Raw genomic sequence first — 24,711 nt, 5'->3', positions numbered from 1 at the left:
TCACAACATTAATGCTTTATGCCTTGGCCGAGCGGGCTACCCGCTCGGCCCGGCGACCTTGTTCACCATGAGCGTCGGAGACCCGACTCCCCGTCAGGTTCTTTGCTTTCGATTGGTCCCCATTCGGCCGGTCGACCCCCCTTTTTCGGTCGGTCGTTTGACCTTTGACCTCCACGTGGTGTTGACTTCCCTCAAAGGGGGTCCCCCGTCCTCACTGCCGGATCATGTTCGTTTTATTAATATCATTTTTCGTTTTGCTCCCCTGGATCATAGCCTCGATATGGTCTATCGAGGTAGTGTATTTGATCCTTCGGGATCCAATATTGACCAAGTCCAACTTGATTAATTAATTTGGACTTGGGGACCCATGCTTGGACTGTGTTTCTATTTGTTCTTTGTACAATAGATAAGTAAGATTTATATTTCCTTTTTGGTTTAAATCCTAGACCAGTTCTATTGTAAACGGCTCTTTGTGTCCCAAGAATTAGGTCAAGATTCTTAGAACCTAAAGAAAATTGTTCTAGTGTTTTCTCTAGGTCCTTGACTTGAATTTTCAGGCTGGAATTCTCTTCTTCAAGTTTTTGGACTTGAGTTGAGTTTCTAGTCTGAACTGGTTCAGTCAAAGATTCAGAGTTAGTCACTTCTTTAAGGACAGCTACTTCCTTTAGAAGTGACTAAATTTTAAGATTCGACTTAGCTAATTTTTGTAGTAAATAATTAACTAAGTTATTGAGGCGAGGGATACTTATAGAGGGATTGGGCCTTTCGGAAACGGATACGGATCCGTGGCTTCGCTCAGACTCAGTCTCCGACTCGCTCTCGTTCTTGGATTCGTCGATCTGGTCCCGGGCCATCAGCGCAAGTAAACTCATCTGATCGAGTTCTTCGTCGTCGTCTTCTGAGGAAGATTCATCCCATGTCGCCTTCAGGGCCTTCTTCCTCCTTTGCTTCTTTGCTTCCTTTTGGTTGGGGCAGTTGGCTTTGATATGCCCCTTCTGGTTACACCCGTAACAGGTCACTTCGAATTTGATCTTCGAGTTCTATTGACCTTCCTTTGATTGCACTGCATTCTTTAGGTCTTTCTTGTTGAAGCCCTTCTTTTTCTTGTAGAGTCTCTTCACAAGGTTCATGAGTTCACTGGTAAGTTCATTGTCTTCGTCGTCTGGGTCGGATTCTTCTTCTGATTCCGGTTCAGTTTTTCTTCGTGATCTTGATTTGCGAGCTCCACCAGTACCTGCAAGCAAAGCAATTCCTTTCTTGGAAGGCTGTGTATTAGTCTGCTCATGAAGTTCGAATTCTGAAAATAACTCGTCTAATCTAATCGTAGATAAATCTTTGGAGACTTTGTAGGCATCTACCATTGATGCCCACAATGTGCTCCTAGGAAAGGAGTTGAGTGCATACCTTATTATGTCCCTATTCTCGACCTTCTACCCAATTCCGTGGAGGGAGTTGAGGATGTCTTGAATTTTTACGTGCAACGAACTTGCCATCTCACCTTCCTGCATCTTTAGATTATATAGTTTATTAAGTAATAAATCTCTTTTACTAACCTTGGTGTCGAAGGTGCCCTCGTGGAGTTCGATCAGTTTCTCCCAAAGCTCCTTTGCGGATGTGAATGGACCAACTCGATTGAGCTCCTCCTTGGTCAGTCCGCACTGGAGGGTGCAGGTCGCTTTGGCATCAGCTTCCACTTTATTGATTGTGGTCGGTTCCCATTTTTCGCAGGGTGTCGGCTTGCCGTCTTCGTCGGATGGGAGTTGTAGTCCGGTCTTGGTTATCATCCATGTATCAAATTGCGTCTTCAGGAAGGTTTCCATTCACCCCTTCCAATATTCGAAGTCTTCTCCGGAGAAAAGTGGGTGATGAACAGTGCTGTAGCCTTCTTGTTGGGCCATCGACATCTTGCAAAAAAAGACAAAAGAATTCTGTTCCAAGACTAAGTCTTGGATTAGTAGTGCGCGATTAATAAAAAGAAACGAGCTCGAGTGGTATTGACCAACTTTGAGCAAAACCGATTCGAAAAGGAATTAGAATTTTAGCTAATAAGCTAATTTCTAATTGACTCCGAAAAACTGAAAATACCACGAAAGAAAATGTTTTGAATAGTGGTTACACTGATTCAAAACGACCCCGCTCTGATACCAATTGTTGGATCGAGATGCGCTAGAGGGGGGGGTGAATAGCGCTCGTGGCTTTCACTCGGTTCGGAATCGTAAATCGTTCGATTAAACACTTGAGTAACGCAACGGAATAAAAGAGAAAAACAACACAAACACGAGGGTATTTACTTCATTCGGAGCCGAGCTCGACTCCTACTCGAAAGCCCGCGATCCTTGATCGCTTATCGTGGGCAACAACTAATAGCTCGAATTGAATTACAAGTGAAGTACAATAATCAATAAGAAATGATTAAATTATACCGACGACAATATGAATAACTGAAGATTCGGAGCTCCGGGTCGTCGGGGGGTCGTCGCAGCACTTCGGGATCGTGTCGTTAGTAGCTAGTCGCAGAAGGATTGCTTGGAATGAGTTGTAAAGAGCTGCTGGTTGAGACCCTCTTATAAAGGGTGTTCAAGGCGCCTTCATTAAGCTCCAAGGCGCCTCCAACCCAAGGTTTTATCCCGATTAATCTGCTGTCGATCAGGCTTTGACCGCTGCTCATTATCCACCTCAAGGCGCCTCCAACGCCACTCCAAGCCACGGTCCAAGGCGCCTTCAGTCCCCATGAAGGCGCCTCCAGCTCCTCTGGACAGCTGGCTTCGGCTTGCACCCAAGGCACCTCCAAGCTCCATGGAGGTGCCTCGGACAGTGTTCATCTGAGGCTAAGTTGTGCTCCTTTGGTCCTGCAACAAGTGTTAGTCCCAAACACATACCCTGTAAAACCAAGTTAGCACAAAACAATATAGATATGATAATGATAGTCTCTGGACTGTCCGAGTCTGACTTCGGATTTCCGACCGAAAACCCTAGGTCGACTCGACGCCTACTGTTCCCTCTACAGGGAACGTGTCCTCACCTACTCCACTCAAGAGATTTACCTGATGCCAGTACGATCCTCCAGATCGACTGTACTTTTGCTCGGTGCTCGATACTTCCGGACTTTCTGCTGGTCTTTCGCTTCCTGGCTGGTCCAGTCTTTCACCTGGTTCGCGACATCAGGACTTTCCACCTAGGGTTACCCCCCCCCCCCCCCCAGGACTTTTGCCTGAAGCACTCGACCCACCAAGACTTTCCACATAGGGTTACCACCCCCTAGGGTTTTTACCTTGCCTAATCACAGTTAGGGCTTTTGCCTAAGTACACTTAGGACTTTCCTGCAATCTCATTCAGACCGTTAGATCACAACAAGACTTAACTTTGAATCCTTTGCCATTATCAAAACTTAGGTTTGATCGTCGGATGCTTCCCGCACCAACAGTATTTATATTGCACAGGTGTCATGAGTGGATTTGTTGCAAATCCGGTGAGTTTATTGATCATTGTACCATGTGTCATCTTCAGATTGGGTATGTATTTATCATCTTGTCAGTCGTAGTAGGTGCAGTTTTTGTATGTCAGTTATGATTGTTATACCATGTGAGATAGACTAGTACTGGTAGTTGTGTTTATTGGATGTGTTAGTGTGATCATTTTCTTTATTCTCTACTGAGACTGTATACTTTTGATCTCCATGTTTATTTATAGTCCATGCACTATCTGATTTATTACCCGCTGAGTTATCTATACTCACCACCGCATTTATACCTTTATGTTTTCAGGTAGCAGATAGATGGTTGGTGTGTCGCTTGGAGTATCTTGTCTGCCGGTCCTACATCACATCCGAAGACCGTTTCTGGTTTCCGAAGACCGTTTCAAGTTTTGTATATGTTTTATTTGTATTTTGTATTTGCTGTATTTGGTGTGTTGTTGTGGTTGTTGTATAAAGTCTAGCCGGCTAGCAGTGTGTGGATTTGTGTTGTATTGAGATTTTCGTTATCATTTTTCTGCTGTGTTGGTTTTAATGTAGCCGAGTGGGTTGTTTATTGTATATATATAACTTCGTGGTTGTGTTTTATTATGTTCCAGCCGAGTGGGATGAATATAAACTGCGTGGTTGTGTATATATATTCCAGCCGCATGTGGATGATGTATTTTGTTTGTATTTATGCTTCAGATTGTCACCGGTACAGGGGAGATGCTGCCAAAATTTTTCGGTAGGGACTCCTTTGGGGGCATGACAATTTAGTGGTACATGGTAAAATGATCATGTGGTCAAGATCTTGAGTTATTTGATAGAGACAAATATAGGATGATTATGAGAGTTGTGGAGATACTCTTTTGATGGTAGACTCTCAGTCAGGAGGTTATATGACCCTTTGACTTTGGATTGTCATTCCTTTACTGTGGATATTTGATTATCAAAAGGATGAGATGATGAGATTTGGTAGACTTTTTGGATACATTTAGTTTGTTGGCAATGAGTCTTGAAAATTGGATGCTTTCCTTTTTCTCTATCTTGTTTAGGAGACTATCTGATATGATTGATTGATGTTGAGGATGATTTTGATTGATGGATATTAGGAGATCAGGTGTGGTGATATAATGTCTTTTGATAATTTATTCGTGGACATATGGCTAGATGATCTATTATTTGGTGTTTGATGTTGATATTGACATGGAGTGTAGTATGTTTGTGATATATATGGATTTGTAGTTGGGGATCAGATCATAGAATTGTTGGAGATCTTACGGTTGAGTGTGCTTGTGGTATGAAGATTATAAATCCTTGGTGTTACCATTTAGGTTTACAGTGTCCTAGATGTTTATGTTGACTCGATGTATTTGGTATTCATAAGGTGTTTGGATTAGTTTCCATTGTTTTCATTGACGATGTTGTGATATATTCCCGATCTGAGGTGGATTTGTAGGAGATAGAGGTTGTTACCAGTTGGAAGTAGTAGTAGTCTATACCAGAGACTCGCAACTTCCTTGGTCTGGCTGGATATTACCAGAGTTTTATTGAGGGTTTCTTCAGCATTATGCAGTTGACTGGACTGTCTAGGAAGGGCATAGAGCTTTCCTGGATGGATGCTTACGAGATCAGTTTCAGGAATTGAAACAAAAAGTTGTTAACTGCACCTAGAGCTGTCAGACGGGCCAACCCGTGGCGGGGCGGGTCGGCTTGTGGCGGGCTAACCATTTGGCGGGGCGGGGCGGGCCAACCCGCCAACTTGGCGGGTTGGGAAATTTCCAACCCAACCCATTCTAAGGCGGGTTGCGGGTTTGGCGGGCCAACCCGCGGGCCCATCAAAATTTTTTTAAAAAATTAAAAAATATTTTATATCTTCAACATTTTACTTCGAAAAAATTTTCTACAATTAAATATATACATAAACATGTATTTTAAATATAAATGAACACAAATGAATACTTATGTTGGATAAAAAGTACTATTTTTATTTCAAAATTATAACAAAGAAAGATAATAAATTGACCTAAAACTTAACTTACATATGTTTTTCAACCCGCGGGCCAACCCAAGCCCGAGCGGGCCGACCCGCGTGGGTCGCGGGCCTAGGCGGGTTGGCCCACGGCGGACTTGGGTTGATAAAATTGGAACCCAACCCGCTTAAATTGTTTGGCGGGGCGGGCCAACCCGACGGGCCTAACCCAAATTGACGGCTCTAACTGCACCGTCTTAGTTGTGCTTTCTAGTGTAGACGGATTTGTACTCTACACAGATGTATCATACCTGGGGTTTGGTGCAGTTCTGATGTGGTATGAGCGGAGCAGTCTCATGCCAGTATACCGAATTGGCATGGGATGGGAATGAGATTCTTTGATTTCTATGGGAGATTATGTGTGTTCTCGAGTCACTTCTTATCCGGGAGGAGTTATTGCAGGAAACACATTGATCTGGATTTATGATACATGTTGTATAGAGATTTGGAGCGTTCTTATTGGTGGATTGACATGAAGGAAGATATCACGGATTTTATAGCTTGATGTCTAGTATGTCAACAAGTGGAGGCTGAACATGAACATCGGAGATCAGTAGGATTGTTTCAGTAGACTCGTAGTTTGGAGTAGAGTTGGGAGTATGTTATGATGGATTTTGTTGTGGGATTATCCAGGATATGGCGAGGATATGATGGTTTGGGTAATCATTGTTGGGTGATGACTTTGCTCCCTAGCTATCGATTTGTAGGACAGATTCTTTTGGATTGAGTAGCAGGATTATACTGTAGAGAGATCATCGGATATTATGGTATATCTCTGAGTATTGAATTGGATGGAGATCCGCGATTTCATATCATGATTTTGACTGAGGTTACAGTAGATTTTGGATTCAGAGCTTAGCCTTAGTATAGATTTTCACCCTCAGACTGATGGATAGTTTGAGTGCCATATACAGATGTTGGAGGATCTGTTGATAGTGGATTATGAATTTCAGAGGTAGTTGATTTATCCACAGTGTGTTAGATAGTAGTGTGGAAGTAGCAGATGCAGTGTGTGCTCATAGCCACAGAGTCATCGCTATTCATTCGGAGGTGGATTATCATGGTTGGAGATATATTATGATGCTAGGGGAGAGTGGTATATGAGGATGTTAGTTGATTGTTACTCTTGGATGAGGATCCCTAAATTGACCAGTAAATTTGGGGACCAAATTTTTATTAGTGGGGGAGAATGTAAGATATCATAAAATTAAATAATAAATATTGTCAGACGAAAAATCTTATTGGATTTTTCGAAAATTTTTAGAAATTTTGGGATTTAAACGGAGTCCGTATGACTCATTTTAAGGGGATGAATTTCGGGGTACGAAGGAGGTCTGTTTGGAATATCCATTTAAGTGGAAGTTGAATTGGGAATGAACTTAGATTTTAATTAATCTAACCTAGGTTTAAATTTTGATTCCCTTAATTTCCTTCCCCGATTTCTTCTTCCCCTCGCGCGAGTTTCCTTCTGCCGAGCCCCCTCTCGCGACTTCTTCTCGCTCGATCGCCGGTTGCCACGAGCTCATCGCCGGCAATGATCCCTCCTCTAGCGTGCTTCGGCCGAGTCTCCATCCTCCCTCTCCTTCTCGAGGCGTGGGGTCTTCCTCGTCTTTCTTTCTTGCGGGCGATCGACGGTGATCCGGCGGAGCTAGGGCACGACAGGGGGGAGTTGATTCGCATCTTTCTTGGTGGATCGAGCCCCTCTCAGTTTTTCTCTTTGATCTATTCACAGGAGGGGGTTGCGGATCATCACCAGTTAGAGTGGATCGTGCGACACTATTGGAGGCGATCGGTTAAGGTAAGGAAGTGTCGGGAAGTGCTGTGAATTCAAGGATTCTTATGTAATTGGGTTTGTTTGTGATGTTCTTCCTGATGCTGGACTTGTGGGAAGCGTCGGATCAGCTTCTTGGTGGATTCTTAGTGAGCATATCACTGCCCCTTCACTTCTTGTAGCTGTTGAGGTCTCGGTTGAGAGGTGGGGATCGATTTAGGTAAGTACTGCTTCTGTTTTGTTAGAGTTCAGCAATTCTTTGTTGTATAATTTGGATTCTAGACTGATTCTTAGAGAGGATTGGTGAATAATGTCATTTGTAGCTTACGGGCAGTGTTCTTGTTGGGGATAGGTGCTTCAGAATTATTATCTATACATCAAGGTGAGTTCCCTTTGGTGATATATCTCTAGATCTTTCTATTATTGCTCTGTTATATCAGTGTTATTAATGGTTATTAGATTATGTTTAGTTTAGAGCACATGGAAACATGTAGAAGGATTCGTTGTAGTTGGTTGTTCTTGTGTGGTTGATGGAGTTTGATTCCAGATTTCTTGTGGTGGATGGGTGGTTAATTTATGTTTATGGTGAAATAGGATCGATCCAATTGTGTGTTTGGAGATTAGGATACATTTTGTTGATGACATGGTTTTTAAGTGATGATGGTGCTAGGTTTGGTAGGAAATGAATTACTAAATATAGATGTGAATTGGAGGAGGAAATGATTGTGTTGATTGAGGATTATTGGAGTTGTGATTGATTATGGTCCGATGATTGGTTGATAGGTTGATTGCATGATTATCAAATTGGGAGGTGTTATTATGATGTTTGATAGAATTGGATTATTGATTTGGAGGATTAATCGGAGATCAGATTTGATTGGAGTGATCATAATTGGGTTATGGCTTTTATTTAGCTATTTAATTCATATGAATTTAACTAAATAAAATATATCTATTGATTGATCGCAGGACTTGGATTCGGGAAGAGGGTCTCGACGTGGGATTTCCGGACACGATTTACGTATTAAGGCGGGTATTTCTTCCTTGGCTCTATGTAGATTTTTATTGAGCTTAGTGGATGATTTTATGTGATGGATTAGGCTGTCGTACCTTATATCATATTTGTTTGTTACTTTCCTGCTTGATACTTATGCTTGATCTTTGAGATTTCTAGTTATATCATATACAGTCTCTACTCTTGATATCTACTTTGTTATGTTCACACGTGTAGAGTATGTATTGTAGGGATTATCGGGTTGCTTGTATTATCATGCCGATTGTGCATATGATGGGGATTGTATGTAGGATGGTATGCGTTATAGGAGTCATCATGTTGACCTTACATTTACATGTTGTATGTACGCACGTGTTTGTTATGTACTTTTGGAGGAGTTGTGTTGATTGTATGTCTGTGGTTTATACACATGCCTGATGTGTTTTTACTAGAGGATACACGTTGATAGTACTGATGTTCTGTGTACCTGTGTCTCGAGGGATTATTGAAGATTTTTGGGTGATTATACATGTGTAGTGGTGTACATGTGTTGGTGGGATATGTGGATATATCATTACGATTATATTCATGTTGTGGGGGTACTTATGTGGATTTGGGGGTTGCATGGATCATGATTATATATATATCATGTTCATCATTCATTGCATCGCTGACGACTAGTGTCTCCCTTGTAGTTGAGAGAGTCGTCAGTCGTTTATAGCTGTCCTTTCGACCACTGATGGAGAGTGGTAGCTAGGAGCGGAGCTAGTCCTGTTGCGCTTATTCGACCGCTCAGTGTTCTGTCAGCCTCGACCACTCTGGAGTAGTGAGTCTTGAGGGTACAGTTGTCAGAGGGCTATAGATGTGAGTGGTCAGGGACCCTTAGCTATGTAGTTATATAACTACTTAGCTGATCGTTCGCTTCGGCCACCTATAGCGGTGCATGTACTGGAGGCTAGTACGGTTTGTCATGGACCCAAGCCTCTCGGCCATACAGGGGTCGTGGTGTCTAGAGAGGTGGCGGGGGTGATCATGGAGCATGCATACGCATTTTGCATATGATGCGCGGTGCATCTTTGGAGATATATTTGCATACATGCCTAGTAGATACTAGATGCATGTGATTGTGGTTGTTGCACTTGTTTGAGATATGCTTGCTGCATATGATTGTTATGCTGCATACATGTCATTTATTTTACATGTATATGCAGTTGTATTTATATTGTACAGGTGTCATGAGTGGGTTTGTTGCAGATCCGGTGAGTTTACTGATCATTGTACCATGTGTTGTCTTCAGATTGGGTATGTATTTATCATCTTGTCAGTCGTAGTAGGTGCAGTTTTTGTATGTCAGTTATGATTGTTATACCATGTGAGATTGACTGGTACTGGTAGTTGTATTTATTGGATATGTTAGTGTGATCATGTTCTTTATTCTCTACTGAGACTGTATACTTTTGATCTCCATGTTTATTTGTAGTCCATGCACTATCTGGTCTATTACCCGCTGAGTTATCTATACTCACCACCGCATTTATACCTTTATGTTTTCAGGTAGCAGATAGATGGTTGGTGTGTCGCTTGGAGTATTTTGTCTGCCGGTCCTACGTCACATCCGAAGACTGTTTCGGGTTTCCCAAGACCGTTTCGAGTTTTGTATATGTTTTATTTGTATTTGGTATTTGCTGTATTTGGTGTGTTGTTGTGGTTGTTGTATAAAGCCTAGTCGGCTATCAGTGTGTTGATTTGTGTTGTATTGAGCTTTCCGTTATCGTTTTTCCACTGTGTTGGTTTTAATGCAGCCGAGTGGGCTGTTTATTATATATATATAACTGTGTGGTTGTGTTTTATTATGTTCCAGCCGAGTGGGTTGAATATAAACTGTGTGGTTGTGTATATATATTCCAGCCGCATGTGGCTGATGTATTTTGTTTGTATTTATGCTTCAGATTATCACCGGTACAGGGGAGATGCTGCCGAAATTTTTCGGTAGGGACTCCTTTGGGGGCGTGACACTACTAGTCTTGCCTTATTTCTCACTATATCACCCTGATCATCTAATTTGTTCCTAAATACCCATTTGGTGTCAATTATGGACTTATCTACGGGTTTAGGTACAAGTTCCCAGACTTGGTTTTTATCAAATTGGGCTATTTTTTCCTGTATAGCAATGATCCAGTCTTGGTCAGGTAGGGCTTCTTCAATGGTCTTTGGTTCAATCTTAGAAATAAGGGCAATCTGACTCAGGTTTCTATAGGAAGATCTTGTTCTAACTCCTAGGTTTGGATCACCCAAAATTTAGTCAGGTGAGTGAGAAGTACTTACTCTTGTTGGTCTTATATTTGGGCCAGAAGTTTGTTCCTCTGGTTTATTAGTGTTAGATTGAATTTCATCATCTTTAATAATTCTTGGGTTAGGATTTTCTGTATTATTTTCATTTGTTATTTTATTATCTTCATCAAATATTACATTTATCATTTCTTCAACTTTTAGGGTATGTTTGTTATTCACTCTATATGCCCTACTGGTTGTTGATGTTGGGTTCTTCGGGCCGCGAAAACCGCTTTTTCGCGTCGCGGAAACCCCGAGTCACCCAAAGCCGTAGATCCGTGCAAAGATTCGTAAACAAAAACTTTTCGAAAAACCTTTTCTTGTACGAGTTTGTAAAACCTTTAGATCTACACTAGATAAGGGTTATACCTTCGAAGCGTGCCTTTCACTTATCCCGCTCGTCCAAGGAGTTGCCGGATCTCTAGACCGTCAAGCGCCGGTCCTCTAGAAGTATCCACACGGACACGTAGGTGGAGAAAACCTCACACAAAGGTGTGCTAGCACCTTGGTGAGATTCGGCCAAGCAAGGAGGAGAGGGAGAGGGAGAGCTTGAGAGGAAGAAGGAGGAAGATTCACCACACTTGAATGAAAAATGAATTCACCATCATTCACAAAGTGGCCGGCCACTTTCTTCTAGTGTAACTCCCCATTAAATGCAATTAATGTGAAGTTAATAAGAAAATGGCTTTGTAACTTCCATGAGGTGGCATCCATGATGATGTGGAATATCATCATTGGTCCACCTAATGCCAACTCACCAATGAGGTGGCAAAAGGTCAAGTCAAAATTGACCTTTGGTCTTCCTTCTCTAGTCAAGTCAAACTTGACTCAATCTCTACCATGGTTGATCTAATCCAACCATTTGATTCGAGCCAATTTAATATAATGAATCTAATTCATTAAATTAAATTGATTTAATAAGTCATAATCTAAATTAGACTCATTAAATACATGAATCAACTTGAGTCGAACTCAAGTTAGCCCAATTAGGATTACTCTTAATCCAATTTGATTCATCAAATGAATCTAATCCTCTTGGTTCATCATATGAACCTAATCTCCATCTAATTGTCCTAAGTGTGTGACCCTATAGGTTCTTGTAACGTTGCCAATACCCTAAACCCATTTAGGAGCATAAGTAATGAGCGGTATCTAGCAACACATCATTACTACCCAAGTTACAAGAATGTCGAGATCCGACATCACCTTGTGACTACCAATTGTGACTACTCACAAAATAATGACAAGTGTCCTTCTATCCTAGACATCTAGATTGATCAATGTGAGGCATAGACCGTGTCATCCTCTAATCAATCTAAATCCTGAACTCCAAGTAGACTCACTCGATCAAATGAGCTCAATATCTAATGTTGACTCATTTGGGCATGGCCATGCACTTAGTGGTCTCACTCTATCAAGAATACCGATGTCACTCCCGTCATATGGGAGGGATAGATCCCATCTACATCACTCACATCCCTCTACATAATTCGTTATATATCCAGTAATCGCCTTTATAGTCCACCCAGTTACGGGTGACGTTTGACGAAACCAAAGTACATAACTCCTTATGTAGGGATCCATGGTGACTTCAGGTCTAAGGACTAATAGTCATACTAATAGCCACATGAGAAAGTATATGACACTCATATAACGATCCATGATACTTTCTCATGGCGGGTCATTCAGTATACATTCTCTAATGCATACCCATGTGTCAGCTTGATATCTCTATATCCATGACTTGTGAGATCAAGTCATCGAGCTGACCCACATGCTAGTCTTATTGTATTAACATTGTCCCTGAATGCTAATACTCGACTAGGAATGATTTAGAGTAGTGTTCCCTATATCATCTCACTATCGATTCAACTAATCGATTGATATAGGTATGAACCTTCTACTCAAGGACTCTATTATACTTAGTCTATTTGGCACTAATATAAATAAGTATAATAACCAAACAAATACCTTTATTAATATACAAGAATATGATATACATGAGTCCATACAATCATCAAATGATTGGCTCTAGGGCTCTAACTAACAGTTGAATACCCTAAAAATATTCCTAGAGTTGTTTTTGATGAAAATTTTCCTAAGTAGTCTTTAGTGTTTAAAATGTGTACTTTACATCCAAAAACTTTTAAATAATTTAGATTAGGGATTTTATTATAATATATTTTATAAGATGTTTTATTATGAGATTTGTTAATTAAGATTCTATTTTGTACATAACATGCTGTGTTTATCGCTTCAGCCCAGAATTGGTTGGATAGTTTATATTCATTTAACATAGTCCTAGAGACTTCTTGTAGGATTTGATTTTTACGTTCTACTAGGCCATTTTGTTGGGGGGTCCTAGGGCAAGAGTATTCATGTTGATACCCATTAATTTCACAAAATTTAGTAAAGTTGTGATTTTTGGTCACTTCTAATTCTTTTTATTTGAGTATCTTTTTCATTTTCTATTTGTTTACAGAAGATTTTAAATACTTCAAAGGTTTCACTTTTATTTTTTATAAATTTTACCCAAGTAAATCTTGAGTAATCGTCGATTATCACTAAGCAATATTGATTTTTTACTTAGTGACTTTGCTCCATGTGAATCAAACAAGTCTAGGTGAAGGAGCTCAAGTATTGAGGTTATTCTATTAAGGTTGGTTAATTTATGGTTTGCCTTAGTTTGTTTACCTTGTTGACAAGCATTACAGGTTGAGTTTTCAATAAATTTTAATTTGGGCAAACCTCTAACTAGACCATTTTAACTCATTTTTGCAATGAGTCTAGTATGAGTGTGTCCCAATCTTCTGTGCCACAACTCAGTTTCCTCTTGTTGTGTTAGAAAACACTTTATTGAGGATGTTGGTAGGTTAATGGTGTAGACATTATTTCTCCTAGTGCCCTTAAGTATGATTTCAGGATTATCAATATTTTTAACTATACATTCAGATTTTGTAAAGTTAACTGAATAACCACTATCACACAATTGACTTATACTGAGTAAATTAAAGTTAAAGTTTTCAACTAGTAACACTTTTTGAATAATAAAACAGATTTGAGTTCAATGTTACCTCTTCCGATTACCTTAAGATTGCTGTCATTGCCGAATGCAACAGACCCTAAATTCTTTAATTTGAGCTTTGTGAACTTTTAATTTATCTCCAGTCATATGTCTGGAGCATCCACTATTCAACATCCACTGATCCAATTCTTTATGTTCAGCGGTGTCAGGCCCTTCGGAAATGGATACGGATCCATGGCTTTGTTTGGACTCGGCTTCCGATTCGCTCTCGCTCTCGGACACAACGATCTGGTCCCGGGACATTAGTGCGAGGAGACTCGTCTGATCGAGTTCCTCGTCAGTATCTTCTTTTGAGGATTCGTCCCATGTCGCCTTCATCACCTTCTTTTTCCTCTGCTTCTTTTCATCCTTCTGATTTGGGCAGTTGGCCTTGATGTGCCCTTTCTGGTTGCACCCATAGCAAGTTACCTCGAACTTGACTTTTGAGCTTGGTTGACTCTTCTTGGATTGGACTGCTTTCTTTAGGTCTCTCTTGTTGAAGCCCTTCTTCTTCTTGTAGAGCTTCTTCACAAGATTCACGAGTTCGGAGGTCAATTTGTCGTCTTCATCGTCTGAGTCGAGTTCGTCTTCCAACTCCAGTTCAGTTCTTCGCTGTGATATTGGTTCGCGTGTTCGACTGGTACTTGCAACCAAAGCAATACCCTTCTTGGTTGGCTGTGTATTAGTCTGTTCATGCAGTTCGAATTCAGAAAATAATTCATCTAGTCTAATGGAAGATAAGTCCTTGGAGACTTTGTAGGCATCTACTATTGATGCCCACAATGTACTCCTTGGAAAAGCATTTAGAGCGTACCTTATAATATCCTGATTTTCGACTTTCTGCCCGATCGCATGGAGGGAGTTGAGAATGTCTTGTATGCGGGCATGGAGTTAACTTGTTGTCTCTCCTTCCTGCATCTTTAGATTATATAATTTATTAAATAACAAATCTCTCTTACTAACCTTGGTGTCGGAGGTGCCCTCATGGAGTTCGATCAGCTTCTCCCATAGCTCTTTTGCGCTGGAGAACGGTCCAACTCTGTTGAGCTCTTCCTTGGTCAGTCCGCACTGGAGGGTGCAGGTCGCTCTGGCATCGGCTTCCACCTTCTTGATTAGGGCGGGTTCCCAGTTTTCGCAGGGTGTAGGCTTGCCATCTCCATCGGTTGGTAGTTGCAATCCAATCTTGACGATCATCCATGTCTCGAACTGGATTTTGAGGAAAGTTTCCATTCGTCCCTTCCAGTACCCGAAATCTTCTCCGGTGAAGAGCGGGGGGAGAACAGTGCTGAAACCCTCTTGTTGGGCCATTGATAATATGCAAAACAAAGAAAAAAAGAAGATATGTCCCAAGACTAGGTTTTGGAGTAGTAGTGCGGGAAATAAAGTTAATATCACGAGCTCGAGTGGTGTTGCACCAACTTCGAGCAAAAATCGATTCGTAAAAAGAATTAGAATGTAGCTATTAAGCTAGATTCTAATTGAGTCTGTAAAATCGAAAATACCACGAAAATATTACGTGATTGGTGGTTGCACCAGATCAACGCGACCCCGCTCTGATACCAATTGTTGGATCGAGAAGCGCTAGAGGGGGGTGAATAGCGCTCGTGGCTATTTCGTTTCAGAATCATAAAATACGAGTAATTAAATGCAACGGAAATAAAAGAGAAAACAAGAACACATGCACACACAGGATGTTTACTTGGTTCGGAGCCAGTGGCGACTCCTATTCCAAGGTCTGCGATCGTTGATCGCTTTCTATGGGCAACAACTATAAGCTCGGTAAAAGGTTAGAAATGAATTACAATCATTCCAGTAATTAAAAAAACAATTATACCGACCAAAGAATAGTTATTTCGGATCTCTGGGTCGTCGGGAACCTGTAGCAGCACTTCAGGGTGTTTTTGAAGCAGCACGTTGTAGGTTGATCACTTAGAAATTGTTGTATTGAGCTGCTGCCTCGACCCCTCTTTTATGCTGTGCTGGAGGCGCCTCCAAGCCCCCAGTCCGCTGCGGTGATAAGCGTTGATCCGGTCGTGCCTTATCCCTTTGAAGGCGCCTCCAAGCTGCTCCAAGGCGCCTCCAATGCCTGGTCCAAGGCACCTCCAACGACGTCCGAGGCACCTCCAAGTCTTCTACGCAGACTTCTGCTAGCTCACACCTGAGGTGCCTCCAAGCCCCATGGAGGCGCCTTGGACACTGTTCATCCGAGGCCAAAGTTACTTCTTTGTTCCTGCAAAATGTGTTAGTCTCAAACACATACCCTGCAAAATAAAGTTAGCATAGAAACGATATAACAAATGATAGTCGACAGTCATCAGACTGTCTGGGTCTGACTTCGGATTTCCAATCGGAAACCCTAGGTCGACCCGACGCCTACTATTCCCTCTACGGGGAACGCGTCCTCACCTACTCCACTCAAGAGATTTACCTGTTACCAGTGCGATCCTCCAGATCGACTGGACTTTTGCTCAGTGTTCGAAGCTTTCAGACTTTCTGCTGGACTCCCGCTTCCCAACCCGTCAAGTCTTCCACCTGGTTCGCGACACCAGGACTTTCCACCTAGGGTTACCACCCCCTAGGACTTTTGCCTGAAGCTCTCGACCCACCAAGACTTTCTGCATAGGGTTACCACCCCCTATGACCTAGGGTTACCACCCCCTAGGACTTTTGCCTGAAGCTCTCGACCCACCAAGACTTTCTGCATAGGGTTACCACCCCCTATGACCTAGGGTTACCACCCCCTAGGGTTTTCCACCTGCCTAACCGCAGCTAGGACTTTTGTCTAAGTACACTTAGGACTTTTCCTACAAGCTCATTCAAACTATTAGATCACAAGATGACTTAACTTTGAACCCTTTGCCATTATCAAAACTTGGGTTTGATCGTCTGATGCTTCCCGCACCAACAATTTCAAGATCTAAACAAAAGGATAAACTAGTTATGATGCGGGCTGTAATAACTAGTTATACCTTTCGTAGCTTATAGACCTCACGATCTTCTATCGTATTCCTCTTCTTATCTCGGACGTCGTGTGGGTAACGATCTACCGAGATGAGAATCCACCCAAGTTTCCTTCTTCTCCTTGCAAGTTTCGGCCACCAACAATCTCCTAGAGATGAAGAACTTAGGCCACCAACCAAGCTCCAAGGGATGCTAAGAAACAATGCCTCCTATCTCTCCTTCTTCTCCAAGCAAAATCTGACCACCAAAAATCTCCTTGAGACTAGATGTCGCCGACCACCAAAGAAGAAGAGAAGAGAAAGAGCAATGGAAGAGGGTCGGCCACACCAAGGAAGAGAGGAGAGGAAATAATAGATTAGGTTGTAAGGTGAGGCTCCTCTACCCTCTCTTTTATATTCCTTGGTCTTAGCAAATAAGGAAAGTTTTAAACATAATTAAAACTTCCTTATTTTAATTAATTAAGGAAAATTTAATTAAAATTTCCCCTTAGCCCATCTTGTGGTCGGCCCCTACAAGTCCTCCAAACTAGGAAAGTTTTAAACACAAAATTAAAACTTCCTAATTTGTTTCTAGAAATTTTTAAAATAAAAAATTCTCTCTTTAAATTCCCTTCATAGTTGGTTATAAAAGGAAACTTTTATAAATTAAAATCTCTCTATTAAAACATGTGGATGATTACAAAAAGGAAAGTTTTCTTCAAAATTAAAATCTTCCTTTTAACTACAAATAAGGAAAGATATCAAACCTTTCTCTTAATCATTTATAAAAACTATAAAAGGAAAATTTTAATTTTAAAACTCTCTTTTAAATCATGGCTTCCACATAAGGAAAGATTTTAAAATTAAAATTCCTTTTATTTTTATTATGACCGGCCACTTACTTGGGCTCCAAGCTAGGGTTGGCCACCACTTGAACCCATCTCTCCTTGGTTTGGCCAGCCCTAGCTTGGGCTCCAAGCTAGGCTTGGATAGCCACCTTAAGGTGGGTAATAAGTTGGGTTTAGGTGGGTATAAGACTTTATAAATAAGAGGCTATGATAGGGACCGAGAGGAGGAATTGATTTTGGTCTCTCGATGAACTTGAGCTTCCCGTGTTCACCCCGAACACCCAACTCGAGTTCATCAATAATAACTCATACCACTAAAGAGTTATTATTGAACTACCGCACCAATCCCATATTAATATATGAGCTCCTTCTTATCATGAGTGTGTTAGTCTCCCTGTGTTTAAGATAGTGAATGCCCACTAATTAAATGAGTTACTGACAACTCACTTAATTAATATCTAGCTCCAAGAGTAGTACCACTCAACCTTAGCGTCATGTCGGACTAAGTCCACCTGCAGGGTTTACATGACAATCCTTATGAGCTCCTCAAGGGGACATCTTCAACCTTGATTACTAGGACATAGTTTCATTCTATAATTAACAACACACCATATAAATAATATCATTTCCCAACTTATCGGGCCTATTGATTTAACAAGCTAAATCACACCCTTTGATAAATTAAAGAAATAAGCATTAAGTATATGTGTTTGTTATTATATCATGATTAAGAGTACACACTTTCATAATAACAGAGGTATTATTCTTTTATATAATTAGTATAAAAAGATACTATCTCAAATGGTCCTGCTTAATACACTCAGAGTGTACTAGTGTAATTTTATAGTTAAGATAAACTAATACCAAATTACACTACGACTTATTCCAATGGTTTGTTCCTATCCATCTTAGTTGTGAGATATTATTTATAATTTATAAGGAACTGATAACATGATCTTCTGTGTGTGACACCATACACCATGTTATCTACAATATAAATTAATTGAACAACTATACTTAACACATAAATGTAGACATTTGACCAATGTGATTCTTTATTTCAAAATAAATGTTTACAAAAAACTAGGCGTTTAGTATATACTCTAACAATCTCCCAATTATACTAAAAGACTATGCTGCCATAATTGCTACCATACATTTGATTCCCATTCCTTCAAAATGCCGATTGATCCTGTTTGAGAAGCTGGACAAGACGGAGATCCGGTAGAAAGAAACCCACCGCTGCTAAAGAATAATGCCTAGAGAGTGCCGATCCGAGAAACCCAAAGTGGATCCAAGAAGATGAAGCCCCCAAATATCCTCTCGAGGTAAAATACCAATGGCGATGAGGAGATCCAATCGAAGAACACCGGCTTCGAAACTCCCAAAACTCCTTGCGCACAAGAGACCAACCAACACTACCGTCAGTGACCTAAGACCAGGGTGGGAATCCCTGGCTAGGCCCTCCGACGCTCAAGTCAATGATCTCTCTCGGTGTGGAAGAAGGAAGAAGATGATGAACAGTAGTTGAGAAATTAGGGTTATGAATGTGCGCGATGATGTGAACTTACCTGGCCAACGGAGAGGATTCCCCCTTTTATACCACTTTATATAACTTCCGTAGTCATGAAGTGGACCCTGGTTTCTTAGAGTTTGTTATGAGATGACGTAAGCTGCGTACTTGTGGTGAATGACTTTTAAGGAATCTTTCTTGTACCCCAGATGTACCTCCTTTATCGTTTAGCACCTGTTAAACAATTTAAAAACATATTTCCCGCCAAAATATATAATACCTGTTATATAGTCACATATTACAAATATCTTCATTAATTATCTTATTTGAAATATTTACCTCTATCCTACCTCATGAGTCCCTTTAAAGTGTTTCTATCGTTTCGCCCCTCCTGCTTCTATTATATCATGGATAGCTTAATGTACCAATGTTCCTTGTATCGGTCGAGGTTAATCACAACTAGACTTAGTTAATGATTATTATTCCTCATGAGGCTTCTATCGGCGTCCTTCTATGTTATTTATCTAACTAGCACTAGGTTATATTTTATCAAGTATCTTTCCCAGGTATTGGTCAACCGACCGGTCTTGGCTTTCCTTCTTAAGACATATTTCGGTCGATGCAAACCTACCTCCTTTTGAGGTATATCCCAGCCGATATTAGCCTACCCCCTTTGAGGTATGTGCCAGTTAATATGGGTCTTCCTCCTTGGAGACATATTTCGGTCGATACTAACCTACCTCCTTTTGAGGTATATCCCGGCCGATGTTAGCCTACCTCCTTTGAGGTATGGGTCTTCCTCCTTGGAGGCATATTTCGGTCGATACTAACCTATCTCCTTTTGAGGTATATCCCGATCGATGTTAGCCTACCTCCTTTGAGGTATGGGTCTTCCTCCTTGGAGGCATATTTCGGTCGATACTAACCTATCTCCTTTTGAGATATATCCCGGCCGATATTAGCCTACCTCCTTTGAGGTATGGGTCTTCCTCCTTGGAGGCATATTTCGGTCGATACCAACCTACCTCCTTTGGAGGTATATCCCGGCCGATATTAACCTACCTCCTTTGAGGTATGGGTCTTCCTCCTTGGAGGCATATTTCGGTCGATACCAACCTACCTCCTTTGGAGGTATATCCCGGCCGATATTAACCTACCTCCTTTGAGGTATATGTCAATTAATATGAGTCTTCCTCCTTGGAGGCATATTTCGGTCGATACTAACCTACCTCCTTTGGAGGTATATCCCGGCCGATACTAGCTTACCTCCTTTGAGGTATATGTCAATTAATATGGGTCTTCCTCCTTGGAGGCATATTTTGGTTGATACCAACCTACCTCCTTTGAAGGTATATCCCGGCCGATATTAGCTTACCTCCTTCGTTTGGTTATATCATTTTTCCCTTCTTATCGGGGACTTACAAAACCTAACCCATATTACTAGCCTTCCCTTCAAGTCTAGTCGAAGGAGTTGTAGACGACTGACTAGACACAAGTCTGATTTTGTCTTCTCCTACCTGTGACTCTGCCCCAGATATTGAAATGACCTCACATATTTTGTGTACATTCAACTGATGATACTGAGTATAGTGATCCCGTGAACCTCAGTACAGTGATTCCTTGAGTCTTTTGATCCTTTAAATAGGGTTACAACCTTCTCTTCGTTCACCTCCTATCCTAGTTCTTTTCCTTCCTTATTAACTTTCATTGCTCTTTTTTCTGGCTAAGAGTATGGATTCGACTCCCCCTTTTTGGGGGCGGCTTTTGTTGGACAAGGCGAGATCTATCTATGAGTTTATTCATGTTCTTGCTTCAGCTAACTCTAGGGTTCAAGGAACTGTCTTAAGGGATGAAGTTTTTTAAATTCTAGAATTTTCCCCCAAAGGTGCCAGTGCTCTGAAGGACTCAAGAAACTTCAGAGAGATTTTCACTACTCATGGAGGGGCAACCCAATAGCCCATGGATGTTACAAGAAGGGCACAGCACATCTAGCCGACGGGCTAAGCTGGGTGGCTCTAGTTGCAGAACTCCAAGGCTTGAGGGGGGAAGTGGATTTTTCATTTACTTTTCCATTATGGTCTAAATAGATCCTTCCCCTTCCCCTTGCCCTTGAGTCTTTCTGCTTTGTTGCTTTCTTCGTCCCAGGCAAAATATTGCCACTTATGTGCCTTGACAAGCTTGGACGAGGTAAAATATTTCCATCTCTGCTCCATGGTAAGTTTGAATCTAGTGGGACTGAAATTTTCTAAGCGTCTCAAGAGCTTATGTAATTTTTGCTATCTGTCTGAGGTTTACTGTTCTGAGGGAAAATGTAATGTTATGTATTTGACCAGATTCTAAATGTAAAAATAATCTTTTGTATTGAATTAAGTGATTCTATTGAATCCTTTTGATTTATAAGAATAAATGTGATGTTGTGCCTCTTACCCCTTTGTATATCTTATGTGTCATTTATCATGGCCGAGGCTATCTCAACCGTTGGAATATTTCTATATTATAGCTAAATGTTATATCAACCAATATTAGCTTTTATCTATCATAAACAAGACTGTCTTAGTCGATGTTATATTCATCTGTTGTAATTAACATTATATTGACTAGTATTGTATCGTTGATGATAAATAATGCTATTTAAACTAATATTATACTTGTCTAGCATAACCAAAGTTATGCCGACGAGTATAAAATTATTTTGATCAATGCTAGGCTGCATTTCATAATAAAATATGTTATTAGCCTAAATCTCTATCTTTAAATATTTTTGTCCTTAGCCTGGGCTTAGTCAAAATCCAGTCCTTTTCACTTTATTATGTCCAGTTAATTACGTCTCCTTTCAAAGCTTCCTAGCTGGTGATTGGCTCTTCTTCGGGTGAGAGAATGTTAGAAGTGTACCCCGAGGTGTTACCAACCCCAGCGTGATCCGATCTGTCGCATCCAATATAAATGTTTTTTATGATGGTATGACACATACTTTCTCTGGCTGCCACATCATGTAAGCCTTTGCCTTTTTCCTGTGATCCTCAACGTCTGTTGAGATAAAAATGTTTTGATCTGACGACGGTTGTGTGCTTTTCAAACCCTAAACCCTTCGTCTTCTTTTCAACTCTGTCCCTTCTTTTCTCTTCCTTAGCGTTCTTTTTTTGCTGCAGTCTTCAACCAAACCTCGTGCTCACCGTTTCTTGACGATTTTCTTTCTTACTTTCAGTAAGTAACCTGTTGTTTTACTAGCCTATACTCTTGTCTATGGCTGAGGAAGCAATTGCTCCTTGGTACGCCCACATGTCTTCTTCTTTTGATAAAAATGCTAGGCTAACCATCCGTCGTCAGTATGAAATTCCCCGAGAATATGGCATCATAATCCCAAAACCGGATGATCGTCCTCATTGTCTCCCTGCTGATTACGTAACCTTTTTCAAGGATCAGTTGATAGGAGGTTTAAGGTTCCCCATTCCTCCTTTCTTGATTGAAATAAGCCAGTATTTTGATATTCCTTTGCAACAATTTGCCCCCAACGCATTTCGTTATCTATGTGGTACATACATGCTGTTTCGCTTGCGGGATATTCCTCCTACTCCTCAAAATTTCTTCATGTTCTCTTATCCCAAGTGTTCAGAACCTGGTGTTTTCTTATTTCACTCACGGACTAAAATGGTTCTTTTTGGAGACATGCCCTCGTCTCTCAAAGCCTGAAAATCCCGTTTTTTCTTTCTAAAGTTTCCAGGACCCATTCCTTGGTCTTATGCCTGGAAATCCTTCTTGCCTTACTTGCCCGACGTCAAGGAGTTTCATCTTCATCCTTCTTTTCCTGTTTATTGTGAGAAGTTATTAGGCCACCGACTTTCTATTCCCAAGTGGCTGAGAGTCGACCTTCTATACCTATTTGGCTTAAGTCTCGTCAAACCTGATACTCAAGTTCCTTTAGGTAACACCTTGTTTCTTTCTTATTACTTTTAACTAACTAAATTATTTTTCTTTTCTATGTAGTGGAGAGCTTTTATGACGCTTTGATTGACAAATAACTATGTCTGGAAGAGGTTGCAATTCGTGCCAAAGAAGCCGAACTTCTGGCTGCTATTATTCCTCCCCCTTCAATCGAAGAGCCGACTCCTTTAGCGGAGGCACCCAGTTCCTTGGGGGTTCTTGAAGCTCTTGAAGCTCCTGAAGGTCCTTCTACAGAGATCCTTGCTATTTCTCTACCCACTGTTACTTCACCAATGGCTACTACTGCTTCCTCATCTGCTCCTCTTCCCCTCATGGAACTCACATCTTTCGGTAGCCCCAATAAATCAATAGCTGAACTTGTTACCGGCAAACGCCCGGGGCGTAAACTTACCAGAATTCCTCCATCCAAAAGGAGGCTTGTCCTTCCGGCTGATGAACAGGTTTCAGAAGGTTTTGTTCCTGCTGATCCTCCTTCTGATGAACCTACGTTGGCCGAACTCTACCCTTCTCTCAGTTTTCCTGCCTCACCCTTCTCTAATGCCAGTGCTTCTGGTGATGTTTCTTTCACTTTTCCCATATCTATTCCAACTTCTGGATCCTTACCCTCTTCACCTTCTTCTTATTTAGTCTTTGCTCCTCCTTCTATCCCTACTTCCTCCTTTTCTGCTGGTTCTTCTACTATTCCAGTCCTTCCCATATTGCTAGGAGGTTCCTTCACCAGCGATTGGGATGAAGTTTGTCCCATTTTTGAAGAACTCAATACTTCTGAGACAATTGATCGTTTCTCCCATAGGGAGAATCAGGTATGTTTACTAACATTTGCTCCCTATTTCTTTAGTGGTTATTCCCTGACCTTTTATTATATTTCTAGCGATGGATGGAAAACATGAGCTTATCTTGACTAATGCACAATTTATACAACGAGAACAAGAAACTAAGGTCCGAGAATGACAAACTGAGACAACATGTTGTTGAGTTATCTTCTGCCGCGCTTTCCGATGCTACCAAGAAGTAACTTGAAACCCAAATTGAAAGTCTTCAAACATAATTCAAATCGGCTACGGACCTCAACCAAGAATTGACTTCTAAAATTGGCGAACTAAAGGCTGATTATGAAGCAGAATTGGCTGAAAAACTCAAAGCCCTGCAGCTGAAGGAAGATGAAATAACTTTCTTGAACACCTCCCTTAATTCAGTTAAAGCCGAGGTTTCTGTCAAAGAGAATGAACTAAAGACTTCCCAAACGGCTTTGGTGGTCTACAAGGCGAACGAAGATACTCATTATCAGGAACGGGCCACCGCCATGATTGAGTCTCCTGAATTCAATAGGCCGATCGTGAAGTCCATCTTATCATCCTTTACTGCGGGAGCTCAAGGAGCGATTCATCAATTATGAGAGGAGAGCTACTTATCTCGCGACCCTCCTCCTAATTTCTTAAATCGTCGCAGACTCATTTAGAATAAGCCCCCTGATCTATACCCTAAGCTGTCCTTAGTATGATTTAAATTCAAATTCTTGTAAAAAAGTGGAACCAAAACTCTATGATGACACTCTGACAAACTTATGTGACGCTGATTATCCCCTTTTCATTGTAAATTTCATTCTTTCTCATGTCAGTCATCTGTTTTTGTTTAAATATGTCAAATGTTGTTTGGCGGGTCATCATACAACCTCCCTTAACAGATTGTTATGTTTTAGATTGTTTCCTCATGACCGGACGATATATATCAAGGTTGATAAGTACCGCCCGATACATCATAGACTAATTATGTCTTGCCCGATCTAGCAGGGTTCTATCATGATGTCCACAATATTGGTCGAT

The 24,711-nt window shown here is 41.0% G+C and overlaps 1 protein-coding gene across 1 annotated transcript in view; it reads left to right on the top strand.

The window, feature by feature from the left end:
- Positions 1-23,789, top strand: part of LOC122011124 — a gene marked incomplete at its 5' end in the record, with an annotated part of 38,563 nt that extends 14,774 nt beyond the window's left edge. The window contains 3 exons of the mRNA XM_042567553.1: positions 22,981-23,440; positions 23,594-23,691; positions 23,760-23,789. Of these exons, the coding sequence (XP_042423487.1) occupies positions 22,981-23,440; positions 23,594-23,691; positions 23,760-23,789 (588 nt within the window). The remainder of the gene's footprint in view (positions 1-22,980; positions 23,441-23,593; positions 23,692-23,759) is intronic.
- Positions 23,790-24,711: the final 922 nt, after the last annotated feature.

The sequence above is a fragment of the Zingiber officinale genome, chromosome 8A (assembly GCF_018446385.1).
Source record: "Zingiber officinale cultivar Zhangliang chromosome 8A, Zo_v1.1, whole genome shotgun sequence".
In the NCBI taxonomy this organism is placed as follows: Eukaryota; Viridiplantae; Streptophyta; class Magnoliopsida; order Zingiberales; family Zingiberaceae; genus Zingiber; species Zingiber officinale.
The sequence above is the reverse complement of the archived record's forward strand: the minus strand, read 5'-3'. Positions and strand labels throughout refer to the sequence as shown.